The 20,798-nt window shown below is 37.8% G+C and overlaps 3 protein-coding genes across 3 annotated transcripts; all 3 read right to left on the bottom strand.

The window, feature by feature from the left end:
- Positions 1-892: 892 nt before the first annotated feature.
- Positions 893-2,008, bottom strand: LOC139726655 (galanin receptor 2b-like). The gene has a single exon (XM_071637676.1). It carries the CDS (start codon positions 2,006-2,008, stop codon positions 893-895), a length of 1,116 nt encoding a protein of 371 aa, XP_071493777.1.
- A 7,042-nt stretch (positions 2,009-9,050) lies between these two features.
- On the bottom strand, positions 9,051-10,112 carry LOC139726551 (allatostatin-A receptor-like). Its single transcript, XM_071637572.1, has one exon. The coding sequence runs from the start codon at positions 10,110-10,112 to the stop codon at positions 9,051-9,053; it is 1,062 nt and encodes a 353-aa protein (XP_071493673.1).
- An 8,180-nt stretch (positions 10,113-18,292) lies between these two features.
- Positions 18,293-19,354, bottom strand: LOC139726469 (neuropeptide receptor 15-like). The gene has a single exon (XM_071637458.1). The coding sequence runs from the start codon at positions 19,352-19,354 to the stop codon at positions 18,293-18,295; it is 1,062 nt and encodes a 353-aa protein (XP_071493559.1).
- Positions 19,355-20,798: the final 1,444 nt, after the last annotated feature.

Below are 20,798 nucleotides of genomic sequence, written 5' to 3'. Positions count from 1 at the left end.
AAGATACACCATTACTTTTTCAGTAGATCATCCTTTCGATATCATTGTCCCAACGAAAGTCAGTGCTCTTCTCTCTGTTTATTATTATGTTTCTTTCATGTTCGTATTTTCAGTGGCATTAAAAGAACTAGATATCCTCATGACTTGTTATGTGGTAGCAATGACTACACTGTCCGACTGTGAGTACATCGGATTGTAGTGGATAAAACATTGAATTTTGCACAGAGGGTCAATGGTTCGAATCCCTCAGTGCGTTTATCCTGGGACGTTTCGCAACGATGTTCTTCTTGACCCAGGTGTATAAATAGATTGGCTTACCTGTAATGCTGGGGATGCTGGGGGTCCTCTGATATGTCATGCTATCTCTATAGAGCAGCTACACAGGACCTTAAAGGGGTGGTATAGGATTGGCTGAAATGAGGATACAGCTTTTAACTTTTTTGCGATCTACATAGAAACCACTTTATGAAATTGTCAAAGAGCATACAATTCTTAGAATTCAAAGTTTATGTGAATAAAATCGGTTTTGAAATGGGTGAGATATCCAAAAACAAAGTAAAACCAAGCGATCCAAAACAAATCGATCTGATAAAAGGTAAGAACCACGTTTTATTAGATCGCATTGTTTAGATATCTCAGCCACTCACAAAAACCAATTTTCCTCAAATAAACTTTAAATTTCTTTTAGAATTATGTGGTCTTTCATATTTCATAAAAAGAGCTTTCTCATTTTCTCATCAGCAAATCAAAAATTCATCCAAAAAAAAAGTTGGAAACTTGAAGCCCAAACTCAAACAAAGCTATATCAGTATTGTCAGAATTGTATATCACAAATCAGGGTTTTTTTCCCTCCCTCTTCAACTCACTAAATGAACTGTGAGTGTTGCTCTATTTATGGCACTTGTGATAGGTCCATCACAGAAGTGATATTCTTCGTTTGGGTGTCGTTGCTGTACTGGTGATCGATGCCATGGTCGAAGAGAGGCAATTTCGCCTTGGATAAACCTTTGGTGAAAACATCTTTGATGGCTTTGCGGAATTTGGGGTAACGTGCTGCGTAGATGAACGGGTTGGCGGACGCGTTGATGAATGCCAGGAAGGTGAAGGCGTAATGGAGAGGGCTGAATAAGTAGTCGGATATACGTCCAGTCAGACCCGTGACCATCAGTGTGAGGTTGTGCGGACCTAAGCTGAGGATGAAGATAATGACAATGACTGCAGTCATCTTCACGATTGTGTTACGGGCCGTGACGTGAGCTGATGGAGCATCGGCCTTCTTGGTAGCGAGAATAGTTTGAAGTTCTCGATATTGGCGGTTCAACGATAAAGCCGTTAGAACCTGACTAACGGCCATGATCATTACTGGGATACCCACGCGGGCAACAAAGAGATAAATTGATATTTTAACCTTAACCATCCTCGATTTAGTGTCTTTACACTTGTTGTCAATAACCTCCACAGTTAGGTTGTGTGCGGAAGCGGGTAAAGAGAAAAAGCCAACACAAGTGAGGAAAATATAGACTCGTCGCTTTGTGATCAATTGGTGACGGCGTAGAGGGTAGGCAACGGCCACGAATCGCTCAACAGACATCCCTGCCAAGATGTAGGCGGACGCGAAGACAAAAACCCAAAGCGGATAGCCGGGTCTGTATACAAACTTACAGTAGAATGAGCCGAGGGGTGTATCCGGAACCCAGTAGGCATTCGGAATGGGAATCATGAAGATGGATGTCAGAAAATCAGCCACGGCCAACGCGCCTATGAAAATGTCAGTGGAGTATTTGGACGCATTCCGCCCAGCAAGGACGAGAACCACCAACAGGTTGCCAACGATCCCCACAACAGCAAGGAGAAGCTGGAGTAGGTCATTCCAGGACCACACCATACCCCACGCCCATCCGGCGGCATCGCGACTTTCCACTGTGGATGTCGATGAGTTTCCGACATCTTCCAGCGTGGCTGTGTAAATCATGGTGCCAAAGGTAGTTGCAGAGGTTTGCGCTTCCATCCTCACTCTTATGTCACAAAGCCGCTTACAAAAGGACTCCTAAACTTCTGACAGCTGGACAATGTGTACTTGACAACAAACAAACTTCAAGTTTGCCAAAAGATGCGAGTCTGCAAATAAGATATCATAAGTTGAAAAGTTTTAAAATAGATTTAGCAATTCAATTATAATAAATCAAAATATATTGATTTCATGAAAACAGAGATTACATGTATTTCTTTCAAAGGAACATTATATAAAATCAGATCAGATTAGTTCAATAAGTTTGAAAATGATTTGAAAGAAGAAAAGAGTAAACGGCGGCAAACTATGTGAGGATTCAAGAAGCGATACCAAATAGTTAAAAGAGCCCGTATAGTTCAGAAGGTTTTTGTTGTTTTGGGGGGATTTTTTGTCCAAATCCTGCGCAATGTGCAACCACTGCAGTTACTTTTTATCAAAATTCATAGTTAAAAGAGCCCATACAACAGAAGGTTTTTGTTGATTTGGGGGAATTTTTTGTCAAAATCCTGTGCAATGTGCAACCAATGCAGTTACTTTTTATCAAAATTTATTTGAAAAATATATCGACTATGAGAGTACATTCAAATGCACATCTTCACAACTACTTATTCATTGGCATCTGATTTTATATCATCAATTTGGAGCTTTCTATTTTTCAATTGCGCTTTCCAAATGATTAAACTTTCTATATAGACCCCACCCCATTCCATCACAATTTTGTGCTTTGCAACCAGTTCTTTGTAGTTACGTCATCTTGACAGGGGAACAGCATTCTTGAGATGCCTTTAATTTTATACAAAGATTAAGATTTGTGGCATGGATGCCACAAATGTGGACAATACTCCATTTGCATCATATTCAATATTACCACAGTGGCATAAGCAAGTCCGAAAACCAGTATCTCCTCTTTTCTACAACCAATATAAACAATTTTGATAAATTTGGCATTTTTGTTCATAAGTTGGTTATTATATGTTCAGAAATGCCACAAGCATGCCGAATATGATTAAATTAACTTTGGGATAAAGTATAGTAAATTATGATTAGGAATTTAACTATGACAGGTGATAATTGTGCCAAGTTATCATTCTCTAATCAAGTTTAAGACAACAAAGATTCACCTACCTTAGGTTTCAATCTGAACATGACACGCAGCGAGGTATACCTTGTGTCCTGACCGAACAGAGGGCGAAGTTTGGCTGGAGAAACAACGTCTCTGCTTACAAGATTTAGTAGTAAACCTATAGTAAGACTGCGCATGCTCCTACCGGACGTTCCGTTTCTCTATCTTTCTGTTTGTATCTTATATGTCTATTTCATATCTTTTGCGGATGATAAGATTCTGATCAGCTCTGTACTCAATTCATAGGTTTTACCCAAGAGAAGGAAAGGTGTATTAAGTTGACATGTAAATATAACCCCCCCCCCCCCGCCGACAGAAATGTTGCCTTTTAGTGCCCCTCCCTTCTCTAAACGCATTAAACTGACTTCAAATTGGAACGCTGAACCAATACATTTAGCCTTTTTCTACTTCACTTGTTGATGAATCCACTTGTATATTCCTGTCACTGTCACCAGTAATAATAATGAAAATAAGGTCCTATTTACCCAGGGTAGCCTCTTCAGTGTTACCATTGCTTTATACCAGAGGGCCCTGCCATTATTATTACCCTAGCGTTACCAGGTACAACACCTGGGTCGAGAAGGACATGGTGGGTAAAAGCATCTTGTGGTCGCAATATCGTTTTGCACTATCCAAATGGAAAATGAGTTCCATGGCCATTGAATGATATTTTTGTTTTTGTGTGTGTGTGTGTGTGTTTTGTTTTTTTTTTTTTTGTTATACGAGTCAGCTCTCATTTTGTGACATAAGACAATGAGTATGCTTCGCCGTCTACAACAAAACTGCAATTACCGGTTTTTGCATTTATAATTGGCATAAATAAGTTATATTAATTCTGGTTTGTCTGCTTTTGAAAAGTTTGTTTGTAAAGTTCATTTCTGTTCGAAAACAGTTCTTTTTTATAACTTATGTGTAATAGAATACATCTCTTTCACATAGGCCTATCACAGTGATGATTGAATATTGGCAACCATTGACAAGCCTCTTCATCATTATTTTGTAGTTTTCATGTATTTAAAGATCGGGAGAAAAACGACACCCCCCCCCCCACACACACACAAGAGAAAAAGGAACACTCAAGTAACTTTCCAATCAGAGCAAGATTATTTCAAAGGTATGACAGAAGCTGACGTCGGAAGGTGAACAGCAATATGAAGTGATAGTTCCTTTAAAAAAGTCTATTTCATTTTTTTCCTTAGTGCATGTGTGGTAGGAAAGCAAGGAAATTCCCATCGATTTTTAAATGGATTTTCAGTGTTTATCGATTTGTTTTGAGATCATGCTCTCATCTAATGGTCTGAAGTAAAAGAATTGGCTTTAGAAGCGAAGGGCTCAGTAACTATTTCCAGCAGTATTGCTACATACCACGGCTGAATAGACCGGGGTGGACAGAGGGGGAGGAGAGAGAGGGAGGGGAGTTGGAGAGGAAAAGAGACGGATAATGAGAAAGAGAGAGTGGTATATTTTGTGGAGAAAGACCAAGATAACGAGAGAGAGATAGAGAGATATTATGATATTGCTTTCGTTTGTAACGCCGACAGAACCTCCATTACTGTTTCTCTATATATTAGATGACATTACAGGGATATCTTAAACGACCTTGAATATCTACACATGTTATGTTCTGTACGGAACGTATGTTTCCTGTGTCTGTCTGTCTGTCTGTTCGTCTTTTTTCTTTTTCTTTTTTCTTTTTTGGTCTCCCAGAATACGTGCCCCTGCTGTGTTATCGATATTTAAAACCAGTTGTGACGGGAGTATATTTCGGGAGAAATATTGCTTTATGAAAGATCATACGTTACTCGAGTAAAGGGGAATGACGGAAGAAAAAAAAAATCGATTCTAAATAGCCTACTCAACTTTCCCATCATTATAGCATCTTTGATTTCCCTGTGGCGGTTAACTTTGCTTGGGAATCGCACGTTTATCCCCGGAAAAAAAAAGAAGAAAAAGATCATCTTCATATCAACTTAAATATTCCTCCGACAAAGCCTTGACATCAATACCGATAACCAGCAATATGAGTCCCTGATCATCTGACTCAATATTAAATTTGAAAGAAGGACATTGATGTCACAAAGTTGATAGATATACATTACACCATGGCATCTAATTCTCTCTTCTTCTTCTTTTTTTTTCATTCCGATGTCTTGCTAATGTTACTACCTCACTTGTCAGCTCACGCTGCAATAAAGTTTGGACCCTGATATTTTCTAAACAGAAGACTTTTGTATCAGGCTAGTTCGTCGTGACCCTAAACGAATCCTGAATACCAAACAAGCAATTAAACAAAACAAATGGACAAACATAACAAAACAAACAAACAAGCGCAAAAAAATCCTTGCATTCTTTAATGTAATTAATGTTATTTACTTTCACAAGCTATGAAAGAAGATTGAGCATAACCCCCCCCCCCCCTCGGTTTTCCTTCTTGTAACCACCTTTTGCTATACATCTGCTACTCGTATCAGACCTATAGTCCAGGCCCCATACTCGTGTACGTGTGTGGGAGTGCGTTATGTGTGCTCGCGCGCTCACACAAACTCACAATGGGTACATTGCTATCTAGGTTCAACGTGTTCAATGCATGAAAGTGTGTACGTTTTTCTTGGCGGGTTCATAATTACCATTTCAGTACCAATCAATCGGCAATTTGATATTCAATAGTTGTCATGGTTCTGAGATTCATTTGACAAATCCTAAGCGAACATCATGAACATTGCGTGGACTAGTACCGCGCAATGTAGTAGCCTGACTGACTCTAGTCACAAATACATAAATTTATTAGACATACATATATGTATTGTGTACGATCATTTCTGTTATTCTGATTTCATTCTGTTTCTTTATCATACGAATGACTTTTACTATGAATGAACTTACCTGATCCTTATATAACATTAGTTAAATTTACATTAATATTTTTTCATCCTTTCTTCTTTTCTTCCTTCTTCAGTCTAACATATTTGTTTTGATCTGTTTTGTTGGGTGTTTTTTTTAACGATTTAGAATGCTGAACAGATTGGAATGAGTCTTTCATAGATAGGAGTCAGACCTGTTCGAGTGAAATCCCCACCAGTAATAACGCACTGATATTGAACGACTGTCTATCCTTTTTATATATAGTAATATCATGGTTAAGTCAAATAATGATTTGGAAATTGTATTCATAATACACATGTATTACTACTCTTTTCTAGCAGAGTGTTCGTTGTCTTATTGTTAATAGGCCTACTTGTTAACAAGGTTTTGAATTAAATAAAAGATAAGGGGCTTATCCAGGGAGGACCGCAACCGGCGCACGCCCCCCCCCCTTATTTTTTGTTGAAACAAAAGAAATACAAATAAAAAAATTGGGGAGGGGTGAGTGCTCCCCCTTTAATTTTGTAAACGCGCCCCCTCTTTACGGAATTCCTGGATCCGCCCCTGAAGATTGATCAACTCAAAATAATGCACACACACACACGCACACACACACACAAACACACAGCGACAGAGACACATTTATATTGGCAATAATGCCCATTGTCCGCAGTAAAGGCTGTCTCTTGACCCTAATTGTTGCTTCATCTTACGACGGCAAAGGAGTATACAATCAAATAAAAGAACTTTGTTGAAATATCTATATCCAACACCTAATTCTATCTCCTCTCTCTCTCTCTCTCTCTCTCTACATGTTTTATGTCGGGTTTTTTTTTATAAAGAGGGAACATCAAACTATCATCATTATGTTGTTGTTGGTGGTGGTGGTGGTTTTGTTGTTGTTGTTTTGCGGATGTTATACAGTGTCTTGCACCAACTGTATCGTCATCCATTATACGAACCTTATATCTAAGCGCGATCAGTTTCTGAAGTTTGTATTAGAATGAATCAGTTTTTTGAATGTTCATAATTGGTACAATAATTGGTTGACGACAAAACCAACATGCACCATATGGTAACTTCAGACACAGGTATAGGACAAAGCATTATTACCTGCGGAGGTTTAAGCTGGCATGCATAGATCATTGAAGAATGTGGGTGGTTTTTTTTTTTTTTTTTTTTTTGTTTGTTTTTTTTTGGGGGGGATATGAATTAATCAAACTTGGCGAGAAGCAGAAAATTAAATAAAGACTCGCAAACAAGTTCACACCATTTCGTTTCTCTTGTACAATATCAATAATTATGCCATCATTTCCCTATACACCTCATGTACCCCTGGACAAGTGAGTCCAAACGATTGTTTTTCACCTCCGTTGACACTCGAGTTCAATGAAATAAAATTCTGGACATCTTCGTAGATAAGTTCCACTTTCTAAAAGAATGGTCTTTAATTTTAATTATTTCTTAAGACATTACTCTGCGAGTTTTCCACTTCCATAGTGGGAGTTCAGTAAGAAATGGCTCCATGTTTGTACAGCTTGGATGAGTTTAATGCAGACACTTTTTAAGTATGTGTTACCTTTTATTCAGCTGGTATTGATGAATGAATGCAAAAATTCGTTCTAAGGGCCCATCGCTGCACTTCGCCAAGTCCTTCTTTAGTGATATCTACGAGCCAACGAGATAATGGAGAGTTTGCATGTAAGGAGTGCACTTACACAAGTTAATACTCCAAGTATAATGTAGTTAATTCTACCTGGTGCAGACTTCTATAAATCAAGGTAATTCATGCGATATGTTCCTTTCACACACGTGTGTAAAGTGATATCTGGCCCGACAGTCATGCTGTGATAGTGATTTCAGCTTCCTCTTGCAGAGTATATAGCTGTAAGCTCAAATTAAAACGGTTACACAAACTTAAAACAGAATAACTGTATCAACATCATATTTAACCAAGTCTGATAAACCATTCCATACCACCATTTGTACTTCAACATTTCTACATTCTATGGTCATTTCTATCTTTTTAACAAGTTTAGACTAACCTGATGCAGTGCACTCCCGTTATAACGAACACGGTTATTACAAATTTCGATTACAACGAAAAAAAAAATCAGGCTGCAACATTATACTTCTTTTGTTTTGTTTTGTTTTTTTATTGTTTATTAAATAGATTCATAACGAAATTTCGATATAACGAAAGAAAACTGCTACTACATACAACATCTCAGTTGCATCTCAAGGCCTTATCTCCCACTCCGCCGGGCCTTCCTTTTGAATAATGATATCTATGAGTCAAAAAAATAATGGAGAGTTCAAATGTAAAAACAACTAATATATAATCCGTTTATCAATTTGAAATATGTAAAATCAAATCGGCTGTGAAAAATAAAAATGATGAAAATATAATTTATATAATTACGACATAATTTCAGTAAATCTCTAAAAAATACTTCTTGTAAAAAAAACTCTTATTTTCTCTATTTGATGATGGCTTTGATTTAAAAGCAGTGTTAAAAAGGGCGTTTTTTTATCCCAACTCTTCAGATGTCTTATTTGATTATTGGTATTTCCAAAAAAAAAATAATAGTAAAATTAACGTATGTAGTCATTATTTCACAGCGGGGAGCAATTCTATCATTATCTTTTAGTCTAAGTTATCATGTACTTTAAGAAAAAACTGAGCATATACATATTGGAACATCTAAGAACACGTTTTCCAGAGAACTTCTGGCTATTAAGAAAAGCAGAGTGGCTGATGGAACCGTCGAGATTTCTCGTCCACGATTCAAGATTTCCTTACACCTGCCCTCGTTTTTGTTAAGAATACACATGTTTATACAGAAGTATATTACATACACCTTCCACCTGATAGTCCACAGTGAAACGAAAGGAGACTATCTCTAAAGTTAACTCATTTAACTATTACCACTTAAGGAATTGAAGCTTTTTTTTTCCTTATAAGAACATGACTTTACTTTTAACGGTTGTGTAAATTCTTTGATTTAAAGCCGACGTGAGCTGGTGAGGTAACGATTGTTTAATTTTGCTTTCTCAGATTGGGCCACTCATGGCCGAAGCATTAGTTATCTGCGTACCAACCCCTAAATAGTGATCGATGCCCTGATCAAAAAGAGGCAACTTCGTCTTGGACAATCCTTTGGTGAAGACGTCCTTGATGGCCGTTCGAAACTTAGGGTACCGAGCTGCGTAAATGAAGGGATTAGCTGTCGGGTTGATGAAAGCAAAAACGTTTAGGACGTAGTAGAGAGGGCTGAACAAATGGGATCTGATGGTTCCACGAAGGCCTGTTATCATAAACATCAGGTTACTTGGACCCAAGCTGAGGATGAAGACTGCTACTACGGTAGCCGTCATCTTCACGATGTTGTTGCGAGCTGTGAGGTGAATGGACGGGACACCACCTTTCTGAGCAGACAAGACGTTTTCCAGCTCTTTGTGCTGTCCATGTAGAACCACGGCGGTCAAGACCTGCGTAACGACCATGGTGAGCACAGGGAAACCCACGCGAGAAAAGAAGAGATAGATAGCAATGTCAATTTTCACATTCATCGGTTTTGTGTCCTGGCACCTGTTACCTATGACTTCAACTTTTAAATTTTGCGCAGAAGCAGGAGTGGAAAGTACGCCAACGACGGCCAGGAAGATGTACACTCGTCGCTTCGTGATGACATGGTGACGGTGTAGAGGATATGCCACCGCCACGAAACGCTCCACGGACATGCCTGCTAGGATGTAGGCAGACGAGAAGACGAATATCCACAACAGGTAGCTTGGGTATATCACCTTGCAGTATAAAGAACCTGCAATCGTATCTGGCACGCGCTGAGCCATCGGAACTGGGATCATTACCACGGACGTCAAGAAATCGGCCACCGCCAGTGCCAAGATGAAAACATCCATAGAGTACCGGGCCGTCTGCCGCCCGGCCAGGACAAGAATCACCAGAAGGTTACCGATACTTCCTACCAATGAAAATATCAGTTGTAGCAGGTTTGTCCAGGACCATGTCATGCTCCACACCCATTCGCTGGTCTCCTCGGGGATATTTGGAAGGGTTGCCATGGCAGGATCTGTCGTATCCATCTCTACCATCATCGCTGTGTATGAAAGCGTGTAAGAAGTATCTGAACGCGTTTGTGCTTCCATTAGCATGAAGTCACCATGATGAGTGAGTTAAGGCTTTGAATCTCTGGTAACGGTTAGGTGAAATGTTCGCCCACGTGAAAGAATCCACTTTCCACCCTAACACTTGTAGTTGTATCTGTTATCCTGCGATGGGTGATAAGGAATACAGCATACAAGTTACACAAACATTTACAAAAAATAAAATAAAACATAGAGGATGATACAGCTGTTTCGTAACACTGCATAAAAGTGATTGTTTCATTGAATTTTCTTTTAGCAGCTTTCTAATAAAAGTTGTCTCTAGATAAAAATCATAAAGCTCCAAAGGTTTAGAGATTTACATCTTAAGAGCGTTAACCATCTTCAATAATATTGATGTCAAATTATTGATATTGGACAAATGACCGCAGTTGCTGACTACACCTTTATGTGCTAAAGTAGAAATAAGAAACAGTCACACAAAACAAAAACAAACATCTTAAGTTTCTGTGGAAGAACTTTTTGTTTGCCCTGAACGATGTATACGTGGTTAGGGGGGAAATGCAACTATACTTCTTATTTTGAAGGCATCATCCCATGAAGTTAGCGTTCGCGTGATCTTTCCGGCCCAGCCTACATTGTACATTACCAAATGAGTGGAAAATACGATTAGGTGATCCTGTTTTTTAAATATCCTCTGCTTTCGAGAAGAGACGTTCTTCATAAACACTGATAATAATGAGCGTAAGTGGGTAAGTTGAAGAGGCTGAATTCTCCTTGTCAGTAGTCAGAATCAGTCACTAGTATATTAATTTGGTTAAAAGAAACTGCATTGCGAAAACTATTTGTTTTCTCAGAACAAACGCGATTCGATGTTATATAAATGAAAATACGTCACAAGTTTTGAGCCCATTTAGGTATGTGTTTATTTGTTAAAACGTTGAATTACAATTAGAAGTAACGTATGTGAAGGCATTAAGAAGCGAGAAAACCTCATGCATTGTCCAGACATTCTGTCCTTTGTGATTTTGGAAACAAACAGACTCATTTCTATTGGGTGATTCCCTGAATATGGATTTATCTGCAATCCCACTATTTCAAAATTCCGATCGAGCCTCATTTCCACGTTTTACAATAGTCAATGATAGTCATAATATAAACGGAACCCTTGATACAATACTGTGTCACGACCACACAATGACATATTGCTGACTTGCACGACGGAATGCAAAGAGATGAACTTTCGTCAAGTTTGATGGGTAGATAGCAACTAACTCTACTGATTGATGTAAGTGATTTAATTAATTAAAACTTGATAACATTGAAAACATAAACAGTACAAAGGGATAAACGACATGTCTTCAGTAAAGGCTTGTAGGGTTTGGATACGACTGTGTTGTACCTTTACAATAAATGGCAATTTTGCAATCAATGGTAACTAGTATTCTATGGTAATAATCTATTATAACCTATAGTATTAAACAGTATTCCATAACCAATGGTTACCGTTGATTGCAGAACTACCATTAGTTGTGAAATTATCTTAGTTTTACACAGCGTGATCCAGATTTAATCAGAGACCGACGGCTTGTCAGGAGATTTTAAATTAGATGTTATTGTAATCTATGTTGAATTAAGCATCCCTTATTGCAGGTTATAACTCGTCTCCAGGAAAGAACAGCACCTACATTACTACCATCAACCTGATTAATATGATGAGATAAGTATCATAGCAAACATGCCAAACGTTAGAATTCTGTATCATCGCGAAAAGCCGAAGCCCTGACACGTTCATAAAAATCGTGTGATGGTTTACTTTCCGGGGGAAAAAACATCGAAAGTGAAGTGCTTGAGGAGAATTTAGACTTCTCTGTTTGTCGGAGAAAGAATATGGACTGAGTCAAGGTTACGAGCATTACCTCAACGTTGTCTCTGCTTTTGACCGTCTCTTCTTGAAGCAGCGGCATACCAGTTGAAATCTTTTACATGTCAGTCAGTGGAAACGAACATCATGTAATCATGGTTAATATAGCGGCAACCATAAATGAAATGGGGAGGGTGACCCTTCCCTTGCGCATGCTCACCTTGTTAGAAAAATTATGGCATAGTACTAATATCAACCAACGCCCATTATGAGGTATACTTCAGGCATGCGCTTTCAGGTTGATGAATAATTTCGTTAAAAGCGATATCTAAAACATTACAATGTATCCAAAGTGAAGATAATTTAACGAAAGGTTCTTTATGTAGTTATTGCAGAGGTGTATTTTTTTATCATTCTGTATTAGAATTTCGTTCAATTTCATATCACAGAAACAGAAACGTTCACAGAAACAAAACAAAACATCATACAAAGACAAACTGCATTATGCACAAACATTGTACAAAATAACGTCAATCTTACACTATATAAGGACAAAATGCAGTAACACCAACATTGTGTAAACTCATGTCAAACTTACATTATAACTCTTTTAACCAAGGAAACAAAATCCGCTTTTTGCCTTTTTTTAAAGCACATAATTCTCGCAAAAAGCCCGCAAAACGGGAACATAATAAACAATTTGCTTAAAAACAAAACGGGTTAAGCCCTATATATCATTGCTTATCAAAAAAAAAAAAAACCCGAGGCCATTTGCGAGAAAACATACACACATGAACACAGACACACCCACGCAACGCCAGCATGCACTCCCCCCACCCCCACGTGCCTTCAGCCCTCAGGTTTTATTTACACTTGAATAACTCTGCGTGTAAATTGCCATTTTGTTTCTCTTATAATAAAATACATTATAATCATAAAGTGGCAATGATGTGGAAAAGGTACAAGCAATAGAGAGAAAAAACGACAACGATATGATAATAACTCGCAGATACGGCAAAATCAAGACAGAAAAAGAAAATCACATATCATCCTCGGTATGCATCTTCCCACTGTAACAAATGCATTGCAACTGTTCCTCTTTTACTCGCTATCTTATTTTCTTCTTCTTTACACATCTTAAAATACTTCATAACATCATTAAACTTTGGTACCTCCCTTTCTGATATCGCTAAATATAAAATATATTTAATTATCGATATAATTGTATTCCATCCTTTGACTTATAACGAGTTTCCGGATATAACTGTATAAACAACTTCCCAGTTCATATTTCTTAGTTCTTCTAAATTCAATTTTTGAATATTGATTTGCCAGAATTCCTGCACTTCAATACACTCCCAAAATATATGTAAATATGTCTCAGTGCTTTTTTTTTTTTGCAAAAAGAACATGCAGAGATCATCCGAAACAAACCCAAATCTCAACAGATTAACTTTTGTATAAAGTGCACTATGAAGAAGTTTAAACTGAAATTCCTCAAGCTTTGGTATAAGAGTTCTAACTCTTGGTCGGAGAAAAATATCTTGGGTTACTTTTGGGGAGAAGGCGAAATTACTCTTTTGATCTCGTACTTCCAAGGTATATAACTACTGTAAATAAGTTTTAAACTAGAAATGTCGCTATGGCGACTGGTATGCCTCCGCCATAATGCATGATTCTCCTAATGGGTCTATAGTACATGTGGACAATGTGTGATTACATTTTCACAAAATTGGCAAAATATCAAAATGACATGTTTGTCACAAATGTATTGAATGTTTACCTTCCTTGACCTACACGTGTATGTTTAATTGGATGAATTGGAGGAGAGCATGTATTTGGGGATTTAAGAACTTTAACTTGACTTTGACCCTTTCATAAGTTTATGCACCGAGTAATTTTCAAGGTATGGAGAAAAAGTGCAATTTCTGTATTGAACAGTAAATTGTTATCATGTTCATCTGGCCTTTGATTTATAAGAGAATCACTGTCAGGCAGAACATACATAAATATGTACTAAGTTTCAAGATAACTTGAGCCACTTCGGAGATATGGAGAAAGAAGTAAGTTCAGCACTTTCACTTTGACCTTTTGACCTTTGACCTTCTTGGCAAAAAAAAAAAATCCCAGATAATTTCTATTGGGTTATACATGCATACATCAAGTTAAACAAAATAATCCTGCTGGCATTGCATAAATATAAGGAAAATAGTAAAATTTTAAAGTATTGCCTTGACGTTTGACCCCTGACCTTTGACCCAATGAACCCTGAATTCCCTAGATAACCACTGCCAGTCAGTACATGCATATATACTATGTTTCATGAAGATACCTTGAACAATTTCCAAGATACAGAGAAAAAAGTAAAATTTTGACACTTTACTTGACCTTTTGACCTTTGACCTTTTGACCTTATGACCCCAAACTTTCACCAGAGAATCTTAATTGGGTAATACATGTATACACTAAGTTTCAAGAAAATATCTATAGGCATTGCATAGATATGGGGGAAATAGTGAAATTTTAATCATTTGACCTTGACCTTTTGACCTTTGACCTTGAGCATGTGCACCCAAAAGTTGATAGGCACAACTTCACCCCCTAATACACATACATGCCAAGTTTCATTAGGATACCTCAAAAGGTTTTGGTAGTTACCCTGTCCACAAAATTCATTACGGACGGACGGACGGACGGACGGACGGACAACCCGAAAACATAATGCCTCCGGCACCACTTCGTGGCGGAGGCATAAAGATGCGTGTAAATCTTTCGCGAAGGTATGCTACCAAACCTGATTTCTGTTCCATGTAATTTCAATAGTGTATGACACTTTCCTGCACACACACACACACACACACACACACGTTTCATGACTTACGTACACTTGTATTATCTCAATCTTTATGGGGTTGTTCCATGAAAACAGCACTGTGGATGATAAAGAAACTTAAAATCGTTGATTTCGAATTTCAGAAGAGAGAGAGAGAGAGGGAAAGAGAGAAAAGACTGAGTCTTCGTTTACCTATTTCATGTATATCATAAGCATCGACGAGGCTAAAGCTAATGTATTAAAGCTAATGGATGAATACGTGGCGGAATGCACATGTGCCATTGAAGGTCTACAACGGTACATAGCGTACATGACACCGTATTAAGAAAAAAATAATGGCTTTCGTTTAGACCTATCAACTTCACAGCTCATTGTGACGTAACCACTAATGGATCCTATGGAAGAACAAAATCATTATGATTAGTGAATCTAAAATTGGCAATCCGTCCATTTTGTATTTTTTTTTTTTCGGTTCATGTATGAGTATGTATTCTGCAGGGGCGGATCCAGGGATCCTTTTTTTCAAAACAAAAGAAATTAAAATGGGGGTTGTGAGCCCCCCTTTAATTTTGTAAAGGCACCCCCTCTTTACGGAATTCCTAGGTCCGCCCCTATTCTATGTACCTTCTAAAGTAAAATTGAGAATAGATTTTTGAAAATATTGATTTTTGTTATCAAGTTATATTGCCACATTCATTTGGTTTTCTATCGATTCATCATTAAGTTCAAATTGGAGCAACAACTTTCTCGTAATACCCAGACCGCAAATATCAGTGGAAAACTTAAGCAGTGGAAATTATCATACTTTATTAACACTTCATCTAAATTTATTTCTAATTGTTGCTTCATCTTGGACGGCAAAGGAGTATTAAAAAAAAGAAAAAACTATGTTGAAATAGATATAGCCAACACCTACTCTCTCCCCCTCCCCCTCTTTCTCTCTCTCTCTCTCTCTTTTCTCTCACTCTCTCGCTCTACACGTTATGTCGTTGCTTTTTCATAATAGAGGGCATCAACCTATACTTCATCATTTTGTTGTTGTTGTTGGAGTTGTTGTTTTTTAAAGATTATCTTAAAGGACAATTTCATGTTGTTATGTGGGTTGAGTGAATGCAGCAACATTAGTAGAACACATCAAAGAGAGTTTGGGGAAAATGGGACAATCCATTTAAAAGTTATGAATTGTTGAAGTATCAGCGCAGTCAGTGCTGGATAAGAAGATTACGACAGTGTATGATGTCACATGCGTACAGCGATCTAATAAAAGTATAAGGAAATTCAACATGAAATTCATACAAGAAAAGAACATTTGACTTCCCTCTTTTGAAGGCAAAGGGGAATAATATTGTCCCTAACATATTATGTCAACGACAAGCAAATGAGCACTTCTTTTTTTCAAAGAGTAAAATTTTGTGAAATTCTCTTTATATTTTGTTACATTGTTCTACGCATATGACATCAAACGCTGTCGTACTCTTTTCATCCAGCAGGACAATAACCTCTGAACGGATTGTCCAATTTTCCACAAACTTTCACCGATGTTTTCTGCTAATATTGCTGCATTCACCTAAACCACATGGACACTCTACATGTTGTATATGAAGGTGGACTTGTCCTTTAATATTTGCAATGTCTTGTACCAACTATCTCACCATCCATGATATGAACCTTATTTCTAACACCTGTCTAAGCAAGAGTAGTTTTCTGAAGTTTGTATGACAATGAATCCGTTTTCTGAGTGTTCATACTTGATACAATAATTGGTTTACGACAAAACCAGCATGCACCATTATGTTCACCTAAGACACAGATAGGATAAAGCATTATTACCTGCGGACGTTGATCTATATATAAGCTAGCATACTTTAATCATTAAAGTATGCAGGTGGTTTTCCATCGTCGCACTCGACCGAACCTTTCTATAAAGGTTTCCTGAAATATAAAATGCATGTTCATCTGTGTTGATTTATGATACCCTCAACATCATTTTTGCGATGAAATGAAACATTCCATATATTTTTAACTAATTTTTCGGATTCATTTTTCTTCATTTTACTTGGATACGCCCATAAAAAATCCTTCCAAACCAATATTCCTGTTGTGACCTCATTTGTCAATCATTGCTAAAGTATTGATAATATTAATGTCTTTCGTTCAACATATTATGTTTAACAAAAGACAATGGAATGCACCTTCCCCTCGATTCGGCATAACATGCATTTTTCTGTAATATCAGTGTGACTAACAAAATACATGGCGATTAATCGTTAGAGTTAAATATATGGAATGCTTCTAGATTTTCGTTTCACCGCAAAAGTGATGTTGAGAGTTTTATGAACCAACACAAATCACAATGCATTTGTTTTTCAAGGAACCTTATACGAGCCAACAAATTAATACAGATCGAGTTAATATACATGTAAAACAGTGCATTTACTCAAGTTAATACTTAATATGTTTAATTTACGTTCATTTTTCCATCGGAGGTAGTAAGCTCTAATTCTACCTAATTTCTGCTAACTTCTATAAAGCAAGGTAACATAATATGTGCGATGTTCTCTTCACACAGGTGTGTAAATTGATATCTGGCAAGACAGTCATGCTGTGATAGTAATGTCAGCGCCCTCTTACAGAGTATATAGCTGTATGCTAAAGGGGAAAAAAGTTACACAAATTGAAAACTTGATAAGTCACATCATATTTTAGCCAACTGGCATAAATAATTCTACCGTCATTAATTCTACTTCAATATTTCTACATTCTACTGTCATTTTGTCTATTTCTAATAATTAGACTAACCCGATACCACATACAAGATCTCCATTACATCTCAAGGAGCAATCGTCCTACTCTATCCCACGGAATATCCATTTTTATCGATTTGAAATATATGACATCAAATCTGCTGAAAAATGAAATAACTAAAAGTGAAAAGTGACAATTAAGATCAATATCCAAAGTCAAAATCAATATCCAAATATCCAAAATAACCTTTTGTTATGTAACAAGTGCATTTCAATGAAAAGCTCTTTTATTTTCTATTTGATAATGGCTTTAATTCAAAAGCAGGCAAACTCTTCAGGTATCTTAAAAGACCATAAAACGGAAGATAAAGTACGTTGGCATTATTTTAGGAAAGGCTGCGAATGATATATTTCATGATAAATCTCAACATATTGAGGTATCTTTGTCCATGTTTTACAAAAAGCAGAATGGCTGATGAAACCGTCGGAATCTATTGTCCATGATTCGATATTTCCTTACACCTTTCCACTTTATGTTTTGTTAAGAATACACTATTAAACTAAACCTTCCATCTGATATCCTACAGTGACAGCAAAGATATCAACTGATATTACTAATACTTTACAAATTGATGCATTTCTTCCTCATAATTATGTCATAATTTTACTTTTAATTGGTACGTAATTTTTTTTATTGTAGGCCGAAGTGAGGTTTAATTTTGCTGTCTCACATTACGCAACTCACGGAGGATGCATTGGTTATTCGCGTACCGACCCCTAAATGGTGATCGACGGTCTGATCAAAAAGTGGAAACTTCGTCTTGGACAATCCTTTGGTGAAGACGTCCTTGATGGCCGTGCGAAACTTAGGGTACCGAGCTGCGTAAATGAAGGGATTAGCTGTCGAGTTGATGAAAGCAAGAAAGTTCAGGACGTAGTAGAGAGGGCTGAACAAATAGGATCTGAGGGTTCCTCGAAGGCCTGCTATCATAAACATCAGGTTACTTGGACCCAAGCTGAGGATGAAGACTGCTACTACGGTAGCCGTCATCTTCACGATGTTGTTGCGAGCTGTGAGGTGAATGGACGGGACACCACCTTTCTGAGCAGACAAGACGTGCTCCAGTTCTTTGTGCTGTCGATGTAGAACTAAGGCTGTCAGGACCTGCGTAACAACCATGGTGAGCACGGGGAAACCAACGCGGACAAAGAAGAGATAAATTGTTATATCAACTTTCACCTTCATTGGCTTTGTGTCTTTACAGGTGTTGCCTACTACTTCAACTTTTACACTATGCGCAGAAGCAGGTATAGAAAGAACGCCAACGACGGCCAGGAAAATGTACACTCGTCGCTTCGTGATGACATGGTGACGGTGTAGAGGATATGCCACCGCCACGAAACGCTCCACGGACATGCCTGCTAAGATGTAGGCTGACGAAAAGACGAATATCCACAGCAGGTAGCTTGGGTATATCACCTTGCAGTATAAAGAACCTGCAATGGTATCTGGCACGCGCTGAGCCATCGGAACTGGGATCATCACCACGGACGTCAAGAAATCGGCCACCGCAAGCGCCAAGATGAAAACATCCATTGAGTACCGGGCCGTCTGTCGCCCGGCCAGGACAAGAATCACCAGAAAGTTACCGACACTTCCTACCAATGAAAATATCAGTTGTAGCAGGTTTGTCCAGGACCATGTCATGCTCCACACCCATTCACTGGTCTCCTCGGGGATCCTTGGAAGGGTTACTATGTCAGGATCTGTCGTATCCACGTCTACCATCATCGCTGTGTATGAAAGCGGGTAAGAAGCATCTGAATGCGCTTGTGCTTCCATTGGCATTAAACAACCGTGATAAGTGAGTTAAGGCTTTGAATCTCTGGTGACGGTTAGGTGAAATGTTGGCCAAGTGAAAGCATCCACTCTTCCACCCCAAGACGTAAAGTTGTATCTGTTGTCCTGCGATGGGTGTTAAGGAATATAGCATACAAGTTACATAAACACTAACAAAAAATATTGAGGATGATACAGCTGTTTCGTGACACTGAAAAAAAAGTGATTGTTCCATTGAAATCTCTTTTAGCAGCTAATCTAATTAAAGTTGTCTCTAGATAAAAATCATAAAGCTCCAAAGGTTTATAGATTTATATCGTATCGTGACCCTGTTTTTTAGATATCCTCTGCTTTCGAGAAGAGAGTTTCTTCATAAACACTGATAAATGAGCGAAAGTGAGAAAAAGTTGAAGAGGCTGAATTCTGCTTATCAGTAGTCAAAATCAGTCGCTAGTAACTTAATCTGGTTGAAAGAAATTGCATTGCGAAAAATATCTGTTTTCTAGCAACATACATGATTTGTTGTTATCTAAATAAAATGTGTTACAAACTTACCCTTAATACAATAAAATGTCACGACCACACAATGACATTTTGCTGGCTTGCACGACGGAGTGCAAATAGATGACGTTTCGTCAAGTTTAATGGGTAAATAACAATTAGCTCTACTGATTGATATAAGTGATTTGATTAGTTAAAACATCATAACACGGAAAAATAGATAGTACTATGGAATAATCGATATGTCTTTAGTAAAATATATAGCTTGAAGGCTTTGGATACAACTGGGTCCCGGCGTATAAACTATAGTACCTTTAATACAACTAATGGTAATTCTACAATCAATGGTAACTAGTATTCTATAGCAATGATCTATATCATAAGCTAAAAAACAGTATTCTATAACCAGTGGTTATCGTTGATAGAACTACCATAGTTATAAAATTAGCATAGTTCTAACACAGCGTGATCCAGATTTAATCATGCAGAGACCGACAGCTTGTCGGCAGTTCTACTTTCTAATAAATATTGATAGGCCTACTTTGCAAAGATTCTAAATAAGATGTTATTATGTTGAATTCAGCAACCCGTATTGCAGGTTATTACTCGTCTCCAGGAAAGAACACCACCTACATTACTGCCATCAACGTGATTAACATAATTAGATAAGTATCATAGCAAAGCAGACATGATAAACGTTAGAATTCTGTATCAGCGTGCAAAGCGAAGCCCTGACACGTTCTTACCGATCTGGATGGTAATTGCCGGGGGGAAAAATCCCATCGAAAATGAATGTGCTTGAGGAGAATTTAGACTCTCTCTTCGTCGGTGAAAGAAGTCAAGATTAGGAGTATTACCTCGCCGTTATCTCTGATTTTGACCGTCTCTTCTT

This window comes from Diadema antillarum, unplaced genomic scaffold (assembly GCF_040938485.1).
Source record: "Diadema antillarum isolate AM-2024a unplaced genomic scaffold, OU_Dant_1.0 scf00000001, whole genome shotgun sequence".
NCBI lineage: Eukaryota > Metazoa > Echinodermata > Echinoidea > Diadematoida > Diadematidae > Diadema > Diadema antillarum.
This window is presented reverse-complemented; position numbering and strand designations above follow the sequence as displayed.